Below are 26,865 nucleotides of genomic sequence, written 5' to 3'. Positions count from 1 at the left end.
TTTTGACTTTGTTATCACAATTTATGTGAGGTTTTAATCATTTTTCAATTCATCCACTCCACGTGTGATGTAAAACCTTTTCAACCAATCGTGAGTTCCGCTACACAAAAACGCCGGACGCCGAGTTATCCGCTTAACGGTAGCCTTAAAGCTCACGCTTTAAAATTCAAGAATACGTTAAGCTACTTCGCTCGCAGCGAAATTTTCGGCCGAACAGATAGCACGGTCTCCGCTTGCCCTAGCTCGCATTGAGGATCCTATAGGCCAAAATGCGGTAGCCGACCATCGAAGCCGGGGATCTTTCCAGCGCCTTCGTTCACATCGGGAATCGAAATCATGGGAGTTGGAACTCGTAGCGTTTTCGTTCGTACTAATCGTTCGGCCTGGATCAGTACGCTGCAGGAAACGCTACTTGTTCCCCACATGCTATGAGTGCTTCGACGAACTAGGCAAGTAGATCCAGAGCGGCGTCCAAGCTTGGTTCTATTACGGGCACGTGGTTACTGGCGCATCAAGGCCCAGAGCTTGTCAAAAAAAAAAAAAGGCGCAGCGCAGCGCCAGTGTTGATAGCGTCGACTTTATAATGCCTCTAAAGTGCTTCAATGGTGATGTCAACTGCGACAGCATGAAAGATCGTTGCACCCATGACAACAGTGCGTGACCATTGACTTCGACTTTGCAAATAGGGCACCATAACTTGTCATTTCAGCGTGATGTGTTTCGGTACCATCACTAAGGAAAATTCAGAGCCTGGGACGAAAAGCTTCTTCGACACACCTCGTCCCTCCTACCACCTACCTATCGGCCTCTCGCGCGTCACTCAAAAACTAATTGCAAAGTGAAAGCTCTATTAATAAAAATAATTCAAAGCATTAACAAATAACTGGCTTCAATGGGCTCTCATTGCCATCATGAAAAATTGCCATGCCTCTAGAAGCGAACCAGGCACCGTAGCAAGTCATTTCGATAAATTTTAATTTCTCTCAAAAGAAAACATCAGCCAGGATATTATTTATCTTTACAAACTGCAGCCTGACGTGGGTGTGAGGTAGCCAACCGAGCGCTTAGGGTCCATTTGGCAAATTGTTTTGAAAGTTAGCACAAACTATTTATTTAACGAACAGACGCATCGCACTAGAAGCTCCATAATATGTGCGCTACACAATTCCGGCTTGCATGATATTGACGACATTTTATCAAACTAAATTGACAGCTTATATGAAAGCAAGAAAACAGAAAGAAGTTTCGCATGCCTTAAGACATTAGATTGTTCGAAACAACGGACAGGTCGCTCTCATAAGTATTTTCAGTACGCGTGCTCTCATTATTGTTCATTCAATAGCGCCAAAATATAGCAAACTCAGTTTATAGTGCATATCAAAAGCCATAAAACAGAAGCTCTGCACAATACATGTCCCTAGATGGAATTAAAAAAGACAGCAAAGTAGTGACAGCGTTTGGGCCACCGACAAAACACGAAGTCCGCTATCTTCTTCAATGATAAAGCGGTTTGCCGTCGTTCGTATGTCTTAATTCAGAGCCCTATATGTTTGCCTCTCGCAAGAATAAAATTGAAACGTGGCGGGACAGCATCTGCTAAAACGCACGAATTGTTAGAGCAGTTACGAGAGCGCCTCTGCCTAGAGACAAGCACATGCGGAAGACAGCTTCAATGTATACATGCTAGACACTTTATGCTGACGCCATTCCTGCCTGAGAAGCGTTTTATATCTGACTTTGTAGCCCCGCCTCGACTCTCTGCTATGAACTGCAAAAATAAATGCGGCAAAAAGTTTAGTGGCTTTCAAAGCAAATGTCAGCCGGCTACTCTTGTCAATCTCCTGCTGTGAATAACAGCAAGCATAGGAGTCCGTCTTCTTGAAAACAGGACTTCAGGCTTTGCTTCTTCGCTACTGTGTGAGACCAGAGCCAGTATTCTCCGCTATGGAAGTTGTCTTGAAAACAGCGTGTCTGCTTTTTTACGCAATTGTCCAGTCAAGTGCAGCCGTCAGCGGTGAGTATTTCTGAGTGGAAAATTTCTGAACTGAAAAAGCACTCCTGTTGATTCATTGCTCTGGCGACTTTGTTCACCATTCTGGAAACCAAATGCTGTATTTTTAATCGTGATGAGTCGTCTTACCCGCGGGCTAGCTCTAGAAACAGTGTTACAGATAGAGAGGGCAGAGAAGCGCAAGCTTCAAGAACAGCTTTGTAAGTTGGAGACAAAAGCGGCTGACACCGCCATTGGAAGCCACAACGGTGGGCATTCCAGCGCCAGCCACGTGGATGGGGCTTGCAATGGCATGGACAGCGAGACGCCAGTAGGTCAGACATGTTCAGGCAGGAACAGCTACGCCCAGGTGCCAGCTGGGAAGTCGAGAGGCGTTACTGAGAAGGGGAACGAGCTAATTCCAGGAAATGAGGTCACAGTAGCTGATAAGAGGCAGCAAGATCCGGAAGTTAGGAGGGAGGGGCAGAGTACGCTAGTGCTTATCGCTGGTGACTCAAACATGAGGCGCTGCAAAAGAGCTATTCTGGACCGGGTGAAGGGTCATAGGCGGGTAGCAGTCGGGGTGTTTCCAGGAAGGACAATGGACGATGTTCTGAGAGCGACTAAAAGTGAACTTTCCGAGAAGGCTGCAAGGCGTAACTTGGTAGTGGTAGCGGCGGGGCTAAATGATGTCCTGAATGGTAACGCCGCACAAGTAGGGAAAAGATTAGCTGAGAGAGTTGACGGTATAAGGGCGATAGCACAGCAAGCGCAGATCGTGGTGTGTACAGTGCCGGAGGTACAAGGAAGGAATGTAGAGGTTGCTAAAGACATTGTGAATCTTAATCGCGAGATAAGGCAGTTAGGCCTCGAGAAAGGCTTTGAGGTAGTAGAAATAAACAAGGAAGTGCACAGAGCAGGTTCGGGCAGAGACTTTGGACGAGATGGCATCCATTTCAGTGGAAGGGTAGGAGAAGAGATAGGCAGGCGCCTGGGAGGCCGAGCGGTAGCTTTTTTAGGGGGTCCACGGTGGCTCAGGGCGTAGGGGTAGGTAGAAGCGATGTAAATGTAACAATGGCGGCTGATCCCAACAAAATGGCCACTAGGAGGCCCAGAAAGAAAACTACGAAAAAGAAATTTAACGCCAGGATCAGTTACATAAACATGCAAGGAGGTAGAAAGAGAGCGAAATGGCTAGAAATGGAACAGCAGTTAAAGGACGAAGCAGTAGGTGTATACGCTCTATGCGAGACACATCTGAGGGATCTAGAAGATCCACCTTTCATCGATGGCTATGTCTGGGAAGGGTGCAACAGAACAACAACGGAGAAGAAGGGAGGAGGAGTAGGTATGCTGATACATCAAGGAACAAATTGGCAAAGAATAAAATCAACTTGCAAAGAACATGTCTGGGTATCAGGTACAATTGCTGGCAAAAGGACATGGCTAGGGGTAGTTTATTTAGGGACCGGGGACAAATGCAGGCAAGAAAACAAGGATCTAGTTAAGTGCCTCAATGACGATATAAAGCAGATTGGAGACGGTATCGATATTATTTTGCTTGGAGACATGAACGGCCACATCGAGGATCTGGTTGGATACACAGATTGTAACGGGAAGTTAATGCTAGACTTGTGTGAGCGGCACAACTTAGTTATTGTCAATAGAGAAACTAAATGTGAGGGACAAATCACGTGGGAATCCCGTAACAGGCAAACAACCATTGACTACTGTCTAATGTCGCAGGGCATCTATAGCAAGCTCACAATAATGGAAATAGACGAAGAGGGGAAGTACAGCCTAGGAAGTGATCATAAATGTATTAGTCTACAGTTGGGAGCCATAGTCAAAAGAGAAATGCAGCGAAGTCAAAAAGACAGCGCAAAATTTAACGATGAACAAATAGCGCTAATATCAGCCGAAATAGAAGAAGTAATCGAGAAACGTCCCACGGAAAAGTGGGATTATAATCAGTTAGAACTGCGCATCGCTACAAAAATGAAACAAGTGAAAGGAGTAAACCGCTGGAGAGGAAAGAGGAAGCCACGAAGCTGGTGGAATATGGAAATTAATGAGGTCATCGAACAACGACGAGTGGCTTCAAGGGAACACAGAGAAGCAAAGAAGGCGCAGTTATCTGAGAGGAAATCGGCGGAAAATGGGAATCTTATCGACAAAAGAAACAGCAAGTTCAGGTCCTTGTCCAGGCTAAAATGAAGCAGTCCTCTGATAAATGGCTGGCTGAAGTTCGCGAGGCAAATAAAGGGGGGCCAAGAAAATTCTAGAACCATATAAGCTGTTTGGTAAAAAGAAATAAAAGAACGCAGGAACAGATTATAGATGCTGAGGGAAAATGTTTAGAGGGAGACGATGCTGTGAACTACATTACATCATTTATAGCTGTTTCTTTTAGCAACGACAATGTGGTAATCTCCCTAAGTGAGGCGGCAGCACAGGACAGCACAATAGAGAACAGCTTAGAACTGACTAGTCTTAACTGGGAAAAGGCGGAAGCGAATATTCCTAAAACCATATCCGCAGGGATAGACGAAATTCCAATTAAGCTGATTAATGAACTTGGCCCAAGAAGCAAGGAAGCACTGATAAAAGCAATGAAGACAGTCATAACAAATCAGCAAATTCCGCACAGCTGTAGACAGAGTAAAATTAATTTGATTTATAAAGGGAAAGGAGATAAGTTGAACATCAAATCATACCGTCCGATTACGATAACGTCTGTTATGTACAGGCTGGCAATGCAGGCGGTGAAATCAAAAATGCAGGCATGGGTAGAAGGTAATCGGATACTCGGAGAACTTCAGAATGGGTTCGGAAGGGGTAGGCGTTTAGATGATAGCCTGTTCGTGCTTACCCAATGCATAGAAATAGCTAAGGCGGAAAACAGACCTCCGTTTTTAAGCCTTTCTGGACATAAGCGGTGCATACGATAACGTGAACAGGGAACTCCTGTGGAGCATATTGAAAGATTTAGGTATCGGTCATGAGGTAATTGATTTTCTACAGGAAATCTACCGAGATAATGAAGTTGTAATTACATGGGAAGGGAAAAACAGTAGCACAACTGTCGGGGTGCACAAAGGATTAAGGCAAGGTTGTCCTCTATCAACGCTGTTGTTCATGCTTTACGTGATTAATATGGAAAGAAGGTTAGAAGAAAGTAATCTAGGTTATAATCTGTAGTACAGATTAGGCGGAAATGTAGTTGAGCAGCGACTACCGGGTTTAATGTATGCGGACGATATTGTACTGTTAGCAGATAGCCAGGAGGATTTACAAACTTTCGTTAATTGCGGTGGAGACGAAGGAGACGCTCTAGGATTCAGTTTTAGCGCAACCAAATCAGGGGTGATGATTTTTAACGATACAACTGACCAGGTGCTTACAATACAAGGCCACGAAACACCCAAAGTGGCCGAATACAAATACCTCGGGATATGGCTAAACGAAGGGCAGATATACACGGAAAAGCACGAACAGGATCTTAGGGCAAAAGGACGAAGAGACACCGGGATGATGAAACATAGGGCATTATGGGGGTACAACAAATATAAAGTACTAAGAGGTATTTGGAAAGGAATAATGGTGCCGGGACTTACTTTCGGCAATGCGGTTCTGTGCTTAAGGGCAGAAGTTCAGTCGAGATTAGATGTAAATCAGAGAGCTGTTGGAAGATTAGCACTAGGTGTCCACGGCAAAACCACAAACGAGGCAGTACAAGGGGATATGGGCTGGGCATCGTTCGAAGCACGGGAAGCTAAGAGTAAAATACTATATGGAGAATGCCAGAGGAACTTGGACGATAACAGGTGGACAGCTAAGGTATTTAAATACTTATACAGAAAGAGCGTTGTCTCACAGTGGCGGAAAAGAACTAGAAAACCAACCAGTAAGTATGCAGGTCATGAGGACGGAGAAAGAAAGAGCACTAAACGACAAGTTAAAAACGCGGAAGTTAAATATTGGATGAATTCCATGGAAAAGAAACATAGCGTAGAACTATATCGATACTGGAAAAGGCTGATCAGGAAAGAATTTTTCTATGATAACTCAAGAGGCAGTGCCCTACTTTTAGAAACTAGGTCAGGGTGTCTTAGAACGCGCAGCTACAAAAAGAAATTTAACGAAGATGACACATGTGCAGTGTGTGGTAGATCTGTGGAAACAATTGAACACCTCATAATCTAATGTGATGGTATCCATTCGGATGTCGATGCAGGCGCAGTCACTCTTCCTGAGGCACTAGGGTTTAAAGGTAACAATGGTCATGTAAATAAATCTGCAGTGGAAGTTAGCAAAAAGCGATTGGAGGATTGGTGGCTGAAAAGCAGAGATGTGCCATAAGGTTAGAATTGTAGGAAACCGTAGGAAAAGATGAAGGCGATTCTTAATGAGAATTGCCAACACAGTAAACAAAAAAATAAAAAAATTGGTGAGGCTCAGCTTGGCTAAGCCTGGGGAATGCGAAGCATATTAGTGGCTAGGCTTGGTAATACATGGCTTTCCTTGGTTGAATACTTGGTCATTTTAATACAACCACTAGAAGCCTTCGTCGTGGGGGAAGACAACGGCATGGCTACAGCGGAACGCCGACTAACCCCGAGACGCGCGTTGGGTGAGCGCCTGGATTGCCACTGAAGCCGCGTCTGCCTGCCCGGTGGAGCGAGCGTTTCACCTACACCGAGTGTGAACGCGCGTTCGAAATGCGCGGGTGTGACGGCTAGGGGTCCCATGGCGACGGCGCGAGGTGGAGGCCGGCTCTCTCATCCGATGTCACGTGGTATGACGTCACGGTGTCACGTGGCGTGACGGCTAGGGGTCCCACGGCGACGGCGCGAGGTGGAGGCCGGCTCTCTCATCCGATGTCACGTGGTGTGACGTCACGGTGTCACGTGGGGGTACCACGGCGACGGCGTGAGTGGTAGCTCTAGCAATATGCTTCGCATAAATAGAAAAGCTGAGCATGGTGTCAATTGCCACCACCCCGTTTCAAAGGGGACGCTCCTATCCATCCATCCATCCATCCAGCTAGCAGATGGTGGAATGTGTTTCACCTCAGGTCATCAGGCTTTACCGTCAGCAGTTGGACAGTTCACTGTAAGGGGCTGTTTATTGTCAGAAATTCTTTCATCTACATTGTTGCGCATCAGAGTTTACCCTTGTACTTCGATGAGCCATGGTGAACAACCAAGTCCAGCACTGAGTTAGCTCATATAGAAGGTGCTTTGCCTGGGGTTCTGAAAGGTTATAGGGCTTCTAAAACGAAACTTCGTTGTCGCCACTAATCCACCATGATGGCATTCCAAGTGATATAGCAGTAACAACAAACGCAATACGTTGTGGCCATCAGCCGCTATTTGACAACATCGACACTGCTATCGATATCTTTGATGCCGTCTTCGGTGCGTTTTCAGTTCACGCTAATGCCAGCGCTGCGGGACGCTAGCAGCTACAATGTGATATTTCTCATGACACGTGCGCTCCCAGTTTCTCCAGGGTATTCGTCACCGTTTCTCTGTTTAAGCCATGGTCTATCAAGTGCTCAAATACTATGCCATAGTAATTGCAAGTGGGTGTTTTCCAAACTTGTCTAGATCGCCTGCCACGGGAAAAGCTTAGCCTGGAATAACTAATTTTAAAAAGATGATAATATTTAGGTGCTGTCATTTAGGCATTATGAAACATTCTTTCGATATGCGCAAGTTCCTTTATTATGTGCAGATGCGTGCAGATCATCTCAGTAAGCACGAGTAAGCTTTATCAACGTTAAAATGCCCCAGACTTTCCGTATTCAGTGCTCTTTGAGCATATTTACACTGCCTTCAGTAGCTCCCCCATCATGAAAGAATACACATACTATCCAGTTATACGAATAGTTGAGATTTTGGCAATTTTCAAAAAGGCCTTCAAGTATCACAGGTGCGTGAATTAACGCTCTTTGACCAGAAATTACTTTGCCTCTGAAAATTAGATAGATGTGTGCGACTATTGATAGCAAGTCGACGTCAATATTTCTGATGTTCTACTCTTATTTGTTAGTTTCCCTTTCGAAATGTTACTTTTAGGCAGCAGTAGCTAGGCCGGTAACTATTGGTTACCACCTGTGTTGTGCCTTTCTCTATCCGACCTCCTACCGGTCCTCATCCCACTGTTTCTCCCCGAGTTAGGAAGCTTGCGCAACAACAGACGAAGGGCTGAAGCCAAGCAGCTGCACGCTTAGGCTTTAGCATACTTTTTCTACTATCAACTATGCAGTCGCGGAGTTCCGCTCTCAGTCACTGAAAAAACACGTGAAGCTTCTGCTTTTCAGATAAGGTCCGTAGGTTCTCTAATCCGCATGTCCAGAGCTGCTACGCGCCAGTCATGCAATGATCGGCACAACTAGGCCAATTGTATGCTTCTTGGGTGTGCGTTTTCTTCTTATGTCTTAGAGCGACAGCTATTGGTGCTAAACTCGGCACCGATACGGACTACGCAGCACGCCACTACGTCACAATCACATGACGACACCTGCGATAAACAGCTACTGTGCCGCAGGGTTTGTGAGCCCAGCAAAGACTAAGGGATTAAACCCAAGTGAACCCTGGTTAAGTATGCAGTAGGCTAGCTGAAGCTGTGCGTTCGAGCATGCGTCAGTCAGTAGAGGGCTACGCACCTTATTGAGCGACGTCGAAGCGCTCGAGGAACAGAACAGCGAAGTTTGGGTCTAAAGAGGCGACAGGGCTGACCATCGATGCAAGCCCGCAGGTTATGCACGAGGTGAACCTCTACGATATCAAGGGAACGGTAATCAACGTTTCTCTCGAGTGCGACACGATGCTCTCGAATCTATCCCGACCGTCACCGACGTCATAAACATCCGCCTGCACCTTTGCATGATGCCCTAGACCCCATATAGGTAGCGTGGGCTGTTTAGTAGCCACGTGTATTGGTTTATGGTTTTATGCGGTTTAATGTCATAAAGCGACTGAGTCCGTGACAGACATAGTGAAGGAGGGCTCCAGATCATTTCGAACAGCTGGGGTTTTTTAACATGCACTCACATTATACCAAGGGTGTCTAGTATTTCGATGGAGGCTAAATGATAGAGACCCGAGTACTGTGCGCGATGTCAGCGCGATCGAAATGCGATGGCTGTGACTGGGATTGAACCCTAGTCTTTCTGGTCAGCAGCCGAGCGCCTAACCACCGAGACGCCTCGTCGTCCGCCACGTGTATCGCTGTGCACATAAATGTGAGCCACTCTTTCGGCGCGTGATGACCTTATTGGCTTATGCGCTATAAAACACAACACAACTACTCTCGAGCCATTGCAGCTGTTATAAGGCATTTGCCGCAACTGTGTTCTTGCTACTAACGCCTGTGATGAGGATCCTGAAACAATGAGACAGGCTGGCGTTATGTGTTGTCAGGAGTCCTGTCCTATGGAACAAAAGTCGTGCACTCACGTCTTCAGTGAGTGACAGGAAAAAAATCTAAATAAAAGAAATATGCGGACAACACAAGAGAAAACTGGAGGCTGAGGCAACCAAAGAAGCAGTACTCACCAGATCTTCGGAACGGTTCAGAACAAGAAGCGGAGAACAACTTATTCGGCGGCAGCTAAAAGCCGTCAGAGAGTTAAAGTGACTATGGAAAAGGGCGTGCATGCATGTGGGAGAGCCACGCTGTAGATGTCAGACGCAGAATTTTGAAGTGGCCGCTGCCGCTTGGAGGAAAGTGGGATGTATGACAATCATCTGGCGAAATCTTCAGAATATGTGATTGAAAGCCCAAAGAGCATCTTTTCGTGCAGCCACTACATCGCAACACAGAAGTGGTTTCCGTTTGTTATCGACAAAGATTTCTCAACGAGTTAAGAGTTTGCCGTAATGTCCCACGAATTGTCTTAATTATCTGCTCTAAATTAATTGATTCCGCCCTATCTTGGTCGGAAAACCCTACGACTTGTCTCAGCAGTTACATGAACGATAAAGCGCCGGTGCTGCCACAACTCCGGCGCCTTTAAAGGGTCGCCAGCGCTCGTAGCGACCACATCTGTCCCATATGAAACTTGCGGCGAAGCTTTATGGCCACTAAGACTATTGAACGACTACAGTACACATGCCATTCGAAACATAAATTTCTGAATAATAGCGCAAAAGCGCGGCATTGTTTTTAGCGTGGAGCAACGAAGACCGTATATACCAGGTGTTTCAGCCAAGGTGAACCGGAACTTTTTAAAATAAGCTTTCTGGAGTATGAAAGCGTCTTCTGTGGCGCAATAATACCTGCGTTGGCGGACGTCAGAAAACATCTGAATAATGTTAACTAGCTAGACGTTTAACTAATTTCTGGTAATCAACTTTTTAGCTCTTACAATTGGGTACCTTTGCATTTATATATTTTTAGCCGGTCGTTATAATAGCCAGATCAGTTTATATAATTGCGAATGCGATATTACCGTTTGCGATATGGTTTACATGCACATGCTCTTATATGCAATGGAGGGATTGCTCTGCCTGGCTGTTTTTTCGAACGCGCATGCATTTGAGCACGATGTAGTAAAAATTTATTAGGCCTCTGCGCCCCGTTTAATCACGTTTTCGCCATTCGAAACGATAGCATGGGTATTACTAATGACCACCACCTACAAATCTCTCATTTCAAGCAGGTGTCTAATCGCAATAGTTACAAAGATGATTATCAGAAATTACTCAACTGGCTGATTTCTTAAATTTATTCACCTCTTTTCTGATATCCGCCATCGCAGGCATTATTGAACCCCAGAACCAAATATTTTAGGGGAATCCCCCAAGGTGGAGTAGATTTGTAATAAGTGAGTAATTACTCATTGACGTCCACCCGAGCGCAGCCATACGACTACAAAGGAAAGCTATACAGCTTTCTCAGAAACTTCGTAGTTAAAGAAAAATTCATCCTGGTCCGGGGTTCGAACCCGGGACCACCGCTACACCGGAGCAGTCGCTCTACCAATTGAGCTAACCGGGACGGCAAGCTTATGGTAGGGCGAGAGCGAATTGATCAATAACTCGAAGTGGGAACAGTGTTGACCAAATATTTTAGGGGAATCCCCCAAGGTGGAGTAGATTTGTAATAAGGGAGTAATTACTCATTGACGTCCACCCGAGCGCAGCCATACGGCTACGAATTTTTCTTTAACTACGAAGTTTCTGAGAAAGCTGTATAGCTTTCCTTTGTAGCCGTATGGCTGCGCTCGGGTGGACGTCAATGAGTAATTACTCCCTTATTATGAACCCCAGAAGCCACCGTCATGCCTCAAAAATCTCATTTTTTAACAAAATTCTGCTTGACCTTCGCTTAAACATATTCAGAAAACCTTCAACTGATCTTTTTTTTATATCACAGTCCTAATACGCTCATTATGGCACGCTATTTTGCGTTACTTCCACATCGTAATCTGCAAAAACTGTAAACTGAAAACAATTTTTATATAACGAGAGCACATATGCCTAAATGTATATTCAATTTGTGATGCACTCCTTGGGTTTATATCATAAGTGCGACCGACGGGGTATCTTCAAGATGCATATATTAGAATGGACAAGAAAAAGAAAGAAAAGCTAAAGTGCCCAGCCCCAGCCGCCAGTTGACACAACGGGCTACCTTCAAGATACACATGTTAGAAAGGGCAAGAAAAAAAAGAAAAATGAAAGCGTCCAGCTTTCAGTGGGATTTAAGCGACTTTTCTGTTTTTTCCGTGTCGGCGAGCTTATTTGAAAGAAGAGACACTCCAGTGGCGCAGTCGTTGCGAGCCCATAACAGGAAACGGCACTACATCCCATTATTTTCTTCTTTCTGGTTGGTTAAATTCGCCTCAAATAAAAAATGTAGAAATAAGACAATACGGGCAACCGCACCGGCACATAAAGCAGTTTTTATAATGGAGACGATCTCATCGTAATCATCGCTTACGATCACTGCGCATAGTCGAATTTCCAAACAATTAGGCACTCGACTCCAGCCTAATTGCAAAGAACCATGTCTCACGAGAACTTAAAACCTTGTCACACAAACCGTGATACCGTGTCAAACCGTGTCAAAAACCATCTCACACAAAAATTATTTACTACTCATGCAGCACTGTGAGAATACATTATTCTCTGGGCGTTCACTAAGCTACTCCACTGCGGCTTTTAGTGCACATCGTCCACTCAAATACGAGGCAATATTCTTCAACATACTCTAGAAATACCCGACAAGGAACGGAGACATAGCCAACAATTCGGAACAAAAACATTTTTGAGCAGGAAGCCGCTTCTGAACGCAATTTTTTCCAATAATATTCCACTATAATAATCAATATATCCATAGATCACCCGACGGCAGCGTTTTTTTTCTTTTACTAATGTTTTTGCTATTGTCAAAAGCGTTCACCATCGATTTTATATGGTTATTTTAACTGTTCGATGCGATGCATTGAAACTCTAAAAGAAAGACTTTCCACATATCAGAAGAATCAATCATATCAGAAGCTTTAATATTTTCATAATAATGTCTTACAATTTTCCAATTTTCAAAATTCTTGTCCCAGAATGTTGGACATGTGTATCTGCCAAACAATCCGGGCTATTTGCCGCAAAACGTTTCGTTGAAAGCATTCACTCGATTGTTTCTAACTACTCAATGAGGATCCATGTTTCCAGATTCGTCGCATGATGTCCCTGCTTAACTTTGACAGTATCTAATTATTTCATTCCTACAAAATTAGGTGGGCGTGCTTTCATGCCCTGGGTCTGCTTTAAATAATCGTTTGATGAATCACCCAGGAATTTTTCGTAATCATGGTAACCGCAACCCAAGAGACACATTGTAGCTTGGATCCTCGGCAGGCAAATATGATTTGCCATGTACAACTTTTACAAGATTTCTTTTTAAGCATAAAATGCTTTTAGCTCCCGTTGTCGGCAGTGTGGTGACGTCACGCCGAGACCGAGGCCAACATCCGGGCACTGAATTCCACTCATCCGGGTACTGAAACGTGAACATCCGGGCACCGTACGACATTTATTGAGATTCAACGAGACTCTCTAAGCCCTCCTACGGGACCGGCATACAAGCGCCGGTTGCTCTCCAAACGAGTCACAAAAAATAACTGCGGCCAGTGTCTTCTCAATGTTCATCACGTATCACTCGAGCTGTGCATCTGATAATGCACGGAATTATAATTTCCGATTTCTAATAACGCGCGCAAGAAGCACATACAAGCCACGATACACTTCGTTGTCATACGTGATCTGTTAGGGGCTTTGAGAGAAGGCCGCTTAGAGAAAGAGGGGAGCTCCAGGGCGAGAAGGGCTTTCGGCAGAAAACTGCTTTCGCGCCCTCCCCAAGGATGGCGCTACGGTCCTACACTCACGCATGTAAAAGACCGGCCGCTGGCCGGCGGACGCAGTTGTTGCTGCGACGCGCGTCTTTTCTTTCCTTTTTCTCTTTCCTCTGATCTTTTAACTCTCCGGCCAATCCCCCGCCGTGGGTATGTGCCATTCAGCCCGAGGACATCATCATCATCGTCATCTGCATATGGCAGCGGTGGTGGCTCGGCGGGAGCCAGTTGGCAGGGCCGTGCAATTTCCTTTTCATCGTTCTCTCAGTCACAACAACAACAACCTCAGGTTATGCCGTTTCCCCCACTGGCAGGCAGATGTATACACGCTCGCGGAGTATTCGAACGCGCTGCATATGCATTCTTGTCAGGCCTGCGTATCGTCGTGTCCGCGCACGCTTCTGCATCGTCCTGCATTTCAATGCCGCCACTGTCACAGCTGCTTAAGCCGAGCAATGGAGCCTGATACAACGAGAGAGAGAGAGAAAAACTTTATCATGGCAAGTGTGTTTAGACCCCCCTTGGGTCCCTGGACCTCCGCACGGTCCCACTCTGCGTCGGAACGTTCATGCGGTGTTTGTTCATGACGTCGGCACCCCGAAGCACCGCAGCAAGCTGCGATGGCGGGTCCGGAGACGAGAGCACGACCTCCCAGTCCTCCCAACTTGATAACGCGGGCTGTCCCTGCGGGGGAGGATCAGCAGGGCAGCCGAAAAGGATGTGGGAGAGTGTGGCGTGAGGGTCGCCGCACAGGGTGCATGCAGGGGAGGTGCCACAGTAGAGATAGCAGCTGAGGGGATGAAAGAGAGCGGGTCTGGAGGCGTCTCCAGAGGATCTGTTGGGAATGGGTAAGGGAGGGGTGTGGAGGAGGGTAAGTCCGACGGTCCAAGCGGGGCATTTGCGTGAGCTCTGCAAAGGTGTGCGCCCGCTCTCTCGACAAACCTGGACCGAGGCCGTCCTGAGCCCGGCAAATCAAACCTCGGGCCAATTTATCGGCAGCCTCGTTTCCTGGATTTCCAGAGTGAGCCGGCACCCACTGGATCTCTACCCTGCGTGGTAAGTTTTTGGAGGGGGTGTTCAACAACTCCCAAGCAGGGGCGTGAATCCTGCCTCTCGCGAAGTTGAACAGAGCCGTTTTGGAGTCGCTAAAGATGTAGTTTGCATTGGAATGTACAAGGGCTAGGGCGATGGCGGTTTCCTCTGCCTCCTCAGACGTACAGCCCGAGGGAAGGCGGTGTGTGAGGGGCTGTGCTAGGGCTGGATTGTAACCAACTGCTACAGCTTCATGAGTTGTGCACGCGGCGTCTACCCAAATGGCGTCCTGGGCTTGTCCGTAATACTTGTGTAGGGCCTTAGCGCGAGCCATGCGGCGAGGGATGTGGTACTGGGGATGAATGTTCCGGGGAAGGGGTTTCACAACGAGGGGGGTATGAATGTGTCGAGGAATGGCTATAAGGGATGTCTGATTAGCGGGAATGTTGATGCGAAGGGAAGCGAGGATATGCCTTCCAGTTGCGCTCGCGGCAAGTCTTAAATACTGTGTCTGAAGGTGCGCGTCTACTAGTTGCTGAAAGGTGTTATGCATGCCTAATTCAAGGAGCTTGGCTGTGCTAGTGCTGCGGGGTAGGTTTAAGGCTGCCTTGGTTGCTAGACGAATCATGGCGTTCACTCGCTCTGTTTCCATGCGGTTCAGCTTAAGATATGGGGTGCCGTATAAAATGCGGCTAAGTGTAAAAGCATGCACTATTTTAATGCTATCCGCTTCGTCTAAACCTTTGTGCAGGGAGGATACGCAGCGTAGATGTTGCAACACGGATTGCGTGGAGGCCTTAAGTGTTTTAAGGGTATGATCGTTGCGTCCGGAATCCTGCAAGTAAAGGCCAAGGATACGGAGGGTGGGGGTGACGGGAATAGGGGTTTCTTGTAAAGTGATTTGAATGGGCGAATTAGCTGCAGATTTCGGTCTTATGAGGAGAAGCGCGGATTTAGAGGGGGAGCATTCGAGCCCAATAGATGACGCATGAGCGAAGATGGTGTCAGCTGCTAATTGAAGAGTTTCCTCAATTTCTCCATCAGATCCGTGAGTGGTCCATGCCGTAATATCATCAGCGTACAAGGTATGCCTTAGGTGTTGGATGAGAGTGAGTTTATGAGCTAGGGGGATGAGAGCAATATTGAATAGAAGGGGGGAGAGGACCGCGCCTTGGGGTGTTCCAAGCTCGCCGAGTGGATTAGGTGGTGTGCTCAGCTCAGCTATGTGCAGGGAGGCAGTGCGGCCCGAGAGAAAGGCGCGAACGTAGTTGTAGGTATTTGAGCCTACCTGTAGTGCCTGTAGTTCTCGCAAAGTGGCATCGTGTCGAATCCTGTCAAATGCCTTTGTGAGGTCAACCGCCAGAATAGCTTTAGTGAGGTGGGGGATCGTGTCATCAAGCACGTCATGTGTAATTTGTAGTGGTGCATCCTGTGCTGATAGATGCGCACGAAAGCCCAGCATGCTGTGCGGAAAAAGGTGGTTGTCTTCCATGTACGTGGTTAGTCAGACAAGAAGTTAGAGGTATTAAGCGTGTTGCGAAAAGCGATCGCTTTGCGAGTGATACGCCACAGAAGACTGCTCGCCCCTGCCCTGCCGACAACGAACACTAGACCCATTTCAAGATTTTGACTATTACCATCTACAAGCAATGTGTTATGCCCGTAAACATTTCATGCTTACTCTACTCTCGGTTACGGGAGAGGCAGAGATTTTTTATTTGTGATATTTTTATTTTATTTTCTCTACCAGAAGCCGTGACGGGGAATTGTTCCGATGGTGGTACGCCGGGTGAAAGAGATTTGCTTTTCGACAAAGCCATGAGTAGATACCTCACTTTAGAATCACTGCGGAAAGCAGCCATTCCCGATTTCAACCACACGGCCCGCGTGGCCGGGTTCAACATGGTCATGCATTTTTCTAACGGAACCATCACTGGCTTGAGCAGCGTTCGAAGACTGGGAAGCAACTACTTCGAAGCCAAGGAGAATGACAGCATGCGAATTCGCGTCGGAGTGCAACTGGATGGACTGAACGTTTCTATCATAACATCGATAAAGGTATTATTTTTTCACTTAATCGTCCAGGTCGAGGCTTTCGTCCCCGCGGTCAGCTTCGTCGCCGAAATTAACGAGTGAGTACAACACAGTCTCCTTTCCGTCAGAAATAGCGACGAGTTAGAAGTTTTGTAGACGTATGTGATAATGATGCACCACAAAAAAAAAAGTTCATTGGTGTGCAAAGGACGGGAAGCTTAAGTTCAGCTGGTTGTTAAAAGACCTCCTCCCGGATTTTTGAGTAAAAGACCGAGTCTGTATAACTCCTGCTCACACTAGCAAAACAAAAGATGAAGCGACTGATTCGATGTAATGTCCGAGCTGTAAAGCAAACGTTAAGAAAAAAGTTTTAAAATATAAACGGGCAGTGGACAAGGTAACATACATGAATATATTAGCAATTTTGACAAGCCTGTAGAAAATTGTGACAAGAGTGTTCATTATGAAAGGTTTAAGATGAGCCATAATATCACGAAAATATTGTTATAAAACACATTTTAGCTTATAAGTGCCTAAAAGTTAAAAATAATAAAAGATAAAAGGACGACAATAATTAAGGTGAAACAAAATCAGCAAAAGGCACAGGTCTCATGATTAAAATATATCGACTAACTGTTCTGAATATCGCGTTTTTTCTCCACATCAAAGTACATCGTGTTTATGCGTGTCTTCCAATGCTCGAAACAAATTTATGTCTCTGCGCCCGAATTTACCTCTGCTACGCCCTGTGACCTGCGTGCTAACCAACAAAGGAGAACAGTGGTATGCGTTAAATTGTGCAGTCTAGTGGGCTTCGTAGTTATTGCCGAAGCAGGCAGCGGTCTCTCTAAAGCAAGCTCGAAACAGACGAGAAATGCATGCAGTGTACGTGAAAGCCTCGGGGCTTCCTTCACAATAAACATTAGTGGAAGTTCGTGCTCGCCTCTCCTAGTCCTGTGCCCCTGTCTTGCTTTTTGCTGAATATTGATCTCAGAAACGACTCACCAACTTGACCAAGAGACAACGCTTTTGCTGTCGGAAGACGACAGGCTTATTTCTAAGCGATAACATCCGAGACATTTATAGAGCCATACGTTGTAATCGTAAATTCCTAACCAATGCTTCGCTTGCAATGCCCGAATGTTCCCACTGCGTACAAAATGGCCGTTCTCGTGGAAACATAGCTTTCTTCTAGGATTCAGCAAATCGTTATAGCATCAAGTGCAATCTTCTACGCACGACCTCTGGTAAGGGTAACCGATGCACGCTTCCAAGTTCATGCAAACTCCTAGAGGCATTGTACAGTGCAGTGCAATTTGATGGTTACCGCGTGCGTTTGAGATAAAATGGGCCAATATATTTTTCCTGCATTCACGCCTGCCGTTTGCATTTACATGACCGTGCAAAGTGAAGGAATTTTTTGTCTATAAAAGCTAAAGCATTTCTTTAAACCTTCTTGCGAAAATGAACAACGTTAGTGCAGTTCAGTCTTAAAAAGCTAAGCCTTATGTGATCACAGTCAAGACGCGTTTGACAGTACTTACCAGTGACAGGCACAGGATGTCGCGATTTTCGATTGTAAGACTCCTCTGCGGCCTTGGTGTCATGCTCTCCTTATTATTAAAGCCGAAATCTTTTTATAGCTGATGAGTGGCGTGCACAGCATGTGGCACGCTTTCACCGATCCATAGCCGACCCACAATCTGGTCCATAGCAATCCAACAAGCCAATCAGCATTCAAATCCATAATTCAACAAGCCAAACGTAATCCACGATCCAATGCATAATCCAAAAAGGCATGAGCTCTCAATGAAGAAAAATAATAAAAGAAAACATGAGTCTAGGCAGGAATCGTACCCCGAGCCTAAGGCGTGCAAGACGGAGATGATTTTGCTGTTTATTTTCCACCATTTTATTTACTACGAGGTTATGTATTTGCCGAAAGGGGATATACAGATTATTCACAACGCACGCAGCTAGTGATGCCACTGCACTAGCTGTACAGAAAACACAGCTGAAAGGGCGGCAAAGATAGGTACGGCATCGACAGTGGAAACCAGTCTTGTAGAAAAAAGTCGCTTTTTTATAAATGTCCCCGAATTGAAGCAGCATTCGACCAAATTGGCTTCTGGGTGAACATGATTTCCAGCGTTAAATGTCAGGAAGTCCAAAGGCAAAAAAAAACATGGCATAGGGTACGCAGTCAGTGGAGTAGCAAGAGGGTGACGTACACTGTCGGAATTTAGAAGAAGGTCCGGCTTTAGCGACATCTGCAGCCCATCCAAAAACAAAATCACATTCTTGGAGTGCAGAAAAGAGAGCTCCAAGGTTTCAGCCACCTTGCACTGACTACAGTTAACAGAAGGTACAAAAATGTGTTTGTCATCCAGCCACAAGTTAACAGGTATAGCTTCGGCGTTTAATTGAAAGAAAAACGTTTTTTATGCAAGGAGGGATAAGCATTTTGCACACTCGCGTTAACACATCACGACCCTCGAGGCCAACGCAGACAAAACGATACAATGGCAGCGTAGAGATCATCATTATCAAATCCCTGTACAAACGGCTACACGAAACAAAACATAAGAACTCGTTACAAAATCGAACTTTCGAAAACTAACACAGGAGCACAAACTTCCTGTATAGAGCCCAGCAAAGAGGGGCACTGAGTATAGTTTGAGAAACCACTAAGTTTAGAAACAGATTCATGAAATTTTTCTGGAAGAATGTTCTATTAATCTAATTTGAACAGCCACGAAAAAAAGAAGAAACAGGCAACTAACTGTTCCACATACAAGTGAACTAAGCCCAACCCTCCCGCACAAACAAATCTGAAAAGATTATCACGTCGCGTCGGCTCGAAATTGGATGCCCAAATAAAACACGCTAATATCCGATGAAAACGCTGGATTGCCAGAAAGGTGTTCCAGGCTTCAGCATGACCGAAAACTGAAAGTCGATGTGGGACAAAACTTTGAGCATAATTAACGCTCGACGATCGGAACCGGCTCCTTCCAGTAATGTGCACTTGACTTAAATGCATACAGTGGAACGCCAATATATTTAGGTGGCACACATGACCATTCTATTCCGCTATAACGGAGCGGTGCTGGGCCCCATGAACCGAAAGACAAACCAGAATCGCTCTAATGCAAAGAAAAAAAAACCGTCGTGGCATAGTGGAATCGTCCGAAATCGCTCCAAATGTTTTGGGATGATTCCACTGTGCCACGACAGTTTTTTCCTTTGCAGCTGAATGAAGGCGCGTCTAGTAAATGCTGAGTTGTCTTAAAAGCATACATAAGTGATTATGAATGTATAAATTTCAGATGACGCATTTAACCGAGCAAAAGAGTACTTTTCTGGTTTCTTGTTTGGTGTGTCATAGCACCGTCATGCGCAACCCACTGCGCAACCATCTGTGTACCTGCCGGTGCTGTGCACATAGAAGCTCTGCGCTTATGGGGGCAGTTACGTACGCGACGTGGTCGCGGGCAGCGATATCGAAATACAGGGTGTTTCACCTAAGACTTTCTGCAATTTTTAAAAATAAGCTACTTGAATTAGATGCACGCTTTTTCTGTCATAGCATTGTCAGTGGTGTAGTACATCATAATGTAGCTAAGACGTGCCAACTAGCAGGCTTTTTAACCAATATTTAATAGTTAACTTTTAAACTATTACCGTTGGGCTCCTTAATTATTGAGAGGCATGTAGCCCACCGTAAGTGATGTCCATATCCGTTTTTAGAATTTCGAGAACGCGATTATCCTCGGCGCTGTGGCCCAACAAATTTCGCCTACATCACGCCAAAATACATGAGGTTTGAGAAGCTTGCAGGCAAAGCAACCTCTCCAGTGCACGTAACTCGTCGAAAAAGCCAAAATTTGTTGGGCCACAGCGCCGAGGATAATCGCGTTCTCGAAATTCTAAAAACGGATATGGACATCACTTACGGTGGGCTACAGCCTCTCAATAATTAAGGAGCTCAACGGTAATAGTTTAAAAGTTAACTATTAAATATTGGTTAACAAGACTGCTAGTTAGCACGTCTTAGCTGCATTATGATGTACTACACCACTGACAATGCTATGCCAGAAAAAGCGCGCATCTAATTCAAATAGCTTATTTTTTAAAATTGCAGAAAGCCTTAGGTGAAACACCCTGTGTAGCTTCTGCAGGCACACCTCATACGTACGAGCCTTTGGTAAGTGCCATATATTACGAGTTCACGAATAAAATACGAAACGTTATCTTTGCGCGTGTTGTGTTTCAACTTTAGTGCAGCATTAGATCTCTGAGAAGTCACGACTATCGAAAGTGAGCTCCGACAAGATATTGTTGTCCTCCACAATGTGTTTTTCGCCAATGTTTCATTGTTATTTTGTTCTTCAATTAAAAAGGCCCCTAACTTGAAATCAAAAAGAAAGCTAATAATTTTCAAAATGTTGAAAACATCTTTATTTTCTTCTTTTTGAAGTATGAAACCCTATGCAAAACAATCACAATGTTGGACGGCTGCTGGTGTTTCTAGCTCAACGACAGCTCGACGTTTAAGAGCCACGTTGTTACATCGCGGCCCAGAGCAGCTTAGCTGCTCTCTGAAAGAATAACTGTGGGCTTGTAAAACACCCTCTACGATCGTCAGCCTTGCTATCCTGCACATTTTGAGAGAATGCATCGATCCATCACTCAGTCCAACTCAGAAACAAGACAACGGCGAGCTTGAAACGTGGGTGAGCGTTCGTGCGCAGCTGGCATCTTGTGGAAATCTTCGGTGGACTCTGCACAGTGCAATACTGCAAAATTGTTCGAGAAAATCGCGGAATTCCTCCAGCTTCCTCTTCACTGCTATGCAATGGTGCGCCGAGTGTATTTTCCGACAATAACTGGCGCTTACCGTTTTGCTTCCGCGTTATATGATGCGAACTTTTCCTAACATGTGAAATAGTTAAATCTACAGCTCATGTATAAAAAAAAATGATGACGGCAAACGTGACCACTTAAATGGCCGACAAACTGGGCCCAATATATCCTTAAAATGGCAGGCATTCAGTAGAAAGTGCCTCCTTTCTTTCACTGCGCCGAGGCCTTAAGTGTTGACGCTTTCTCCGTCAGTTCTTTTGCTAACATGGCACATGAAGCTTAACCGAACTTCTTCAGCAAGCGTTCATTGTTTAACGTGGTCAAGGGAAATGTAAATATTGCGGAAACCTGCGTGTCTCTGCCACCAAGAAAAACAACAAAAAGGTCTAGTTACTGTTTACGCTAACCTGTCGAAATCAATTTTCTCTTACTGAGGGCTGTTTTAGGCCCCTGTAGACCATTTGGCACTAAACTTTTGCTATGTGCACAGTTTCAACGTTAAACAAAAGTCACTGTCAGTGATATGAAGTTGGCAAATGCTGTTTAAGCTGAGCGTGAGCAATCGACCCCTCAGTGCCAACGTTTCGACACTGCGCTCCCGACTTCAGCGATGACGTCAGCTTTCAGAAGCACTTCCAGGCTTTGAGAAATATGACACTACGAGAACCCCGGCCAGTAAAGATCCTGATTCAGGCTCAGTAAACTGATGCCAAAAGATAAACAAGACGCCATTTGCATGTCTCCTCGAACTACTTGTCGCACCGGCATGCTCTCAGAAAGCTTTCTCCACCTCGGTAAGAGCAAGAGCCGACGAAATCTAACACGTTTTTCTCTCTGTCGTTTCCAACAGGTTAAACAACACGCTTCATGTTACCCACTTCAAGCTAAACAACACAGAGCAATTTCTCATACGGTTCAGGCTGCTCAATGGGGCATGGCGCATGTTTAACCTGATCAAGTGGCCTCTTGAAAAGTTCTTGAATTGGAGAGTTAATAAAGTTTTGCCCTACCGAATTGAGCATGCATTAAATGAACACCTGAAGAAACTCAGTCAACGGAGTGAAGAAGCAAGTGAGTTTTTAAAAACATCTATTCATAAGATACCGAACAGCCCGAACTTCAGGCAGGGCATTATTGGAAGACAAATGGTCTGGAGAGCGCAATACATAGTCTTTGACAGACATATGGCTACACCCTTGGTCAGACGTCATCAAGCCACACGGTTCGCTCTTTAGCCTTCTAGTGGAAAGCGTATGCCACCCCTGCAAACCTATATCTCTGCAAAGTGGACATAACCCACGTTCTCACTTCCAAGACTATTTGGTGTTTTGGAATGCCTTAAGTTCTCTCTTATGCGGCTCAAAGGCGCACTCTGTAGTCTGAAAACTTTTCGCCAAGGCTGTACATTTCTTTAAAAACGGGCACACTTAATTTATGCCCCGCGTTTCACGGGAGGGTTTATAGAACTCCTTAACATTGGGTGAGCAAATAGAAAAATTGCTTTCAAGAACACACTGTAGAACCTCACCAGTTTTAAGAATCACGGTAGTTATCATACTAGTTAGTTAGTTATTAAATTCATGTGGCTTAGTGATGATGTTATTCAGGTCAAAGTTGCTTGCATGTGCCTTACTGTGAACAGCTTTTTAAAATGACAGCAGGAAAGGAGAAACCGTTATAGTCCGATACAACTCAAGAACGCAGTGGCTCTTCCCCATCAAAGGATCTCCTTCCAGCAATGGCGTCGGCCGATTCTCATGAACCTGATAGTGTGACGATGCAAGGAGTGGCAGATGATAGGAGAAATTATCCTCTCCCTGCATTGTCGGCGATAGTCCCCTCCCTACAATGTCACCTCAATTCCTGCAATATCAGGCTACTCATGCCGGCAGGTTCATGAAAATCGGGTGACGTCGTTGGCGAAAAGGGGGTCCTTCGACGCAGAAAAGCCGCTTTTTTTCCTAACTTGTATCCCACTATATAAAACACCTGCTGCAATTGGTTCATGCCACATAACAGTGGAGAATCTGGAAGGGAGGCTTATTAAGGAATGAACCGCCAAATAAATCCTAGATTTTAGGAAAACACCACCCCCGCTTCCTTCATGCCACCATGAGCAAAGTCTTTGATGGCAGCAATACAGATAGTACATGCTTTCTAACCCCTCTGCCACTCTACTCGGAAACATCGGTGTAGCCGCCCCCCCCCCCTCTCCTCTTCTTATAAAACAAATATTTCATGCATGATTTTTCATTCTCCTCTACCTCTTAAGCGAAATTCAAACAAGAAATAATTCCATCTCTCTCGAGAGGAGGGTTTGCGCACACATGACCAAAACGTCACGCTTCTAGCCGCCGAGGCAGGTCTAGCGCAGGGACGGAAAGCTTCCAGGAAGGGACGGAGCTTTATCCCGGCCGGCGCAAACACTCTAAGAATCCGAGAAGGGTCGGCCGGCGCGAAGGCGAACACGGAGATGAGGCAGATTAGCGAATTAAACCAGGCAGGAGCGGCGGGTCAGGGGCCTCTGCCGGCCGGCACAGTCATCAACTACCCATCCTTCCCCCCGAGGCTCCCCTGTACGAATTCTGCTTTAAGAGGAGCCACTTCAAAGCCCGGGGTTACGCACGCTTTTCTCGAGATCATGACTAAAGAGGGCATGCTTCCCGCCCTACCCCACCTGCAAAGCACCGACAATGTCTGTCAGATTAAAACAGGAAGTTTAGTTTGCGAGATGCTACGGTCACGAAAAACCAACGCCATAAATCTATAAGAGAACTCCCTCCGCTGCGAAATTTTGACAGCTTCTGTTCGGTGCCTAGCAAAGAGTTTTTCGAGGTACAAGTTAGCACATGCACAAGTGCGCAGCGCACATGTAGCTCCGCGTCTATTCCGTAGTGCAACAAAAATGTGATAGACTGCAATGTGCAAAGCGGCATCCACTTTATGCAGCTTGAACAGTCTCTGCAGTTCATTACAAAAGCAAGTGCGCTCTTTGCCCGGCTGCGGGACACTTCGCCGCACGCCACCCTCTACAGGGGTTGGTATGCATGGGCAATGCCGGGTCTTCGCCGAACTGTGAACGAAAATGTTCTTAAAACCCCGCTGACTGTACTGTATGACTGAGTGATTCTGACAAGTGCGCATGACACAAGCTACACTCTGCAGATACTTTCTGCTCACTACTCATCCTCTTCTTCGCAAAATCCTTGCCGTTTGCAGGCGAAGAACAGTGCACCAACTGCACAATGTTCGATCGCAGCCTGCGCAATGCAGTGCTCGCATACAATCTGGACCCAGCACCGCTTCCCACGAGCACCACAAGCACACTGGCGACCCTCATCCGCGTACAAGTGACCAACGGTACTATCAGCGGCCTCTCCAGGCTGCGGCAGTCGGGTGACCTTGAGTGTCGCATCGATGACTGCGGCGCGTACGCCTTCGTGGACCTGACTGTGACCAACCTGACCATTGCGTTTGCCGCGAAGGTTAAGACCTTCTTGGTGGACTTGGCGGCGCTTGTGAGCGCCACCATTTCGGCGAGGATCATTGTCAAATTTGTCGAGTGAGTATAAAGCTGACGCTTTTATTATATTTATTATTATTTTTTTGTTTCGTTGAAGCAGTGTTCTTTCATTTTTTCGCGATATTTTTGCGGTCATAACTAACTTTTCAATCTTTTCAAGGTAATGTTTAGCTATCCATGGGGGCCCTTTTGTTGTTGTTCGTGTACTGTCAATGCTCTGTTGCTGATGATTTTTCAGTTTTAAGGGCTGCACCCCTCTATCAAGCCAGTCATAAGCTTTCTGGATGCACCTCTAACATTGTAGATGTTGAAAGAAAGGTATTTGTGATTAAGCTTACAATTATGATTTATGATTAAACTTACTTTGCATCCTCTCATGTCTTAAAGCGACTGAAGAGTCACAGCAGAGCACTGCTATTCAATAAAGTAAAACGTGCGCATGTAACGCCCGCATGCAGCCCCAACCTGTCAGGATGGTTGTGGGGGACAACGTGGCCTTTTTGTACAATGCTAAACATAGGGATCCGAAGTCTAAGATCCTAAGCTCTTTTCTGCAACATGGGCGCGTAAAACATATCCTCGCCAACGCATAGTTACTAGCAATTAAGCAAATACTAGAAAATATAGTTTTGTTCCTTATGCAGTCAAGCCCAAGTATTGAAACGGCGAGTGTGAATACCTTATCTTTCTAACACAGTGACTGCACGTGCCTTTGTGCACATCCTCTCCTCTAATCTTCACTGCCCTGCGTTCGGTCCAGCGCGGTTTAAGAAACGTCGTAAGGTATAGTTCGGTGTAATACTGCCCAAATCAATTTGGATCTTTAAAAAACGCGGCTTGCGTTCAACAAATATTTTCATGGTGCGAAACCGCACCTGGCTAATACAACAATTTACCTGAAATACTATACCGTTTACCGTCCTTCCGTCCTTCAGTGCTTCCAGCTACGTCATGTCCCTATTTTTCCGCAGTCGGCATGCTCTCATGACAGACAATAACGTTGAAACAGCTTCAAAGTAAAACGACTTCTAGAGATTGCGGTATTCTTTAATGTTACATTTGTTATTCATGTGGCAATTTTCACAGTGCAACGTGAGGGATGAACGCTAATTTGTGATTAGTTTATTAGCGTACCAGAAGCAGGTATTAGACGGAACAACGGAGCTCAAGTAGGAACCGAATCAAGCTTTGAGTAAATGTGACACTTGATTACTGTGTTCAATTTTTCAGCTTTTCCCCTTTTTAGCCTTAAGCAGTTTCACAACCAACAAGAAATATCTTTTTGATACGCCATGTTATTACAGTCGGTGCCGAGAAAAAGCAAAATGCAAAATAATAGAGCGGGAAAGGAAAAATTATAAATTTTTGTCATCTGGCCAAAGTTCACTGCTGAAGATTTTCCTGGCGTATCTCTCACATCCTGACGCGCGTTTTCTTTTTCTGCACAGAAAAAATGCCACTCTTGTTCTGGAAAGTCTTGTCATAAATACAACAAAGCCTATAGACGTCAACGTCACGGGGATCGGAATTGCGTCATCATCTTTAGCTTTCTTCCTACCTACAACATTAATTGCTAGGACACTGCAACATGGCTTGCGGCCACTTGTAAACAACACTATACAAAATGGGCTCATTGCATTGCACAAGTTTGCTCATGCAAACATGACAACAAATAAAACCCTATGAAACAAGAACCTTTCTTCAAGGCAATTGCATATCAGACTCCCTGACATTTCAAAGGAAGCCTTTCGTGCTAGAAGTGCTTCACATTAGTCTTAATAAGGCTATATTGTAACTAAGCAACTGATTAAAATGAAAGTTGATAACATTTCTCGGGGACTTTATTGTTTGTCGTGAGATGCTTTCTCAGTGTTTTACTTTCTTTTTTTTTCATATTTCTAGTGGCGGCGAATTGAAATTCGCTGAGGTTTCTTGAATACTTGTGCTCATTTCTCGAAGCGAAGCGAGTGGCTATGCTAAACATAAATGTTAACAAAACGGGTTTTTGTTCCGCCAAGTTACGGAGCTAGCATTGTTTCTCATGGAGCACATGTT

The 26,865-nt window shown here is 45.5% G+C and overlaps 1 protein-coding gene across 3 annotated transcripts in view; it reads left to right on the top strand.

The window, feature by feature from the left end:
- LOC149343860 (uncharacterized) overlaps positions 1 to 26,525 on the top strand; it is a 51,913-nt gene extending 25,388 nt beyond the window's left edge. The window contains exons 1-5 of one of the 3 annotated variants that reach the window (XM_089546088.1): positions 1,916 to 2,014; positions 16,138 to 16,519; positions 22,138 to 22,358; positions 24,507 to 24,849; positions 26,259 to 26,525. In XM_089546088.1, the coding sequence (XP_089402214.1) occupies positions 1,945 to 2,014; positions 16,138 to 16,519; positions 22,138 to 22,358; positions 24,507 to 24,849; positions 26,259 to 26,496 (1,254 nt within the window). In that variant the 5' untranslated portion in view covers positions 1,916 to 1,944 and the 3' untranslated portion in view covers positions 26,497 to 26,525. Of the gene's footprint in view, positions 1 to 1,915; positions 2,015 to 16,137; positions 16,520 to 22,137; positions 22,359 to 24,506; positions 24,850 to 26,258 lie in introns of those variants that run through there. The other 2 variants (XM_089546089.1, XM_089546087.1) reach the window with 2 other exon arrangements.
- Positions 26,526 to 26,865: the final 340 nt, after the last annotated feature.

Source organism: Amblyomma mixtum, chromosome 5 (assembly GCF_055824585.1).
Source record: "Amblyomma mixtum isolate Tamu chromosome 5, ASM5582458v1, whole genome shotgun sequence".
Taxonomy (NCBI): domain Eukaryota; kingdom Metazoa; phylum Arthropoda; class Arachnida; order Ixodida; family Ixodidae; genus Amblyomma; species Amblyomma mixtum.
Note: the sequence above shows the minus strand (reverse complement) of the source record. Positions and strands in the feature narration are given on the sequence as shown.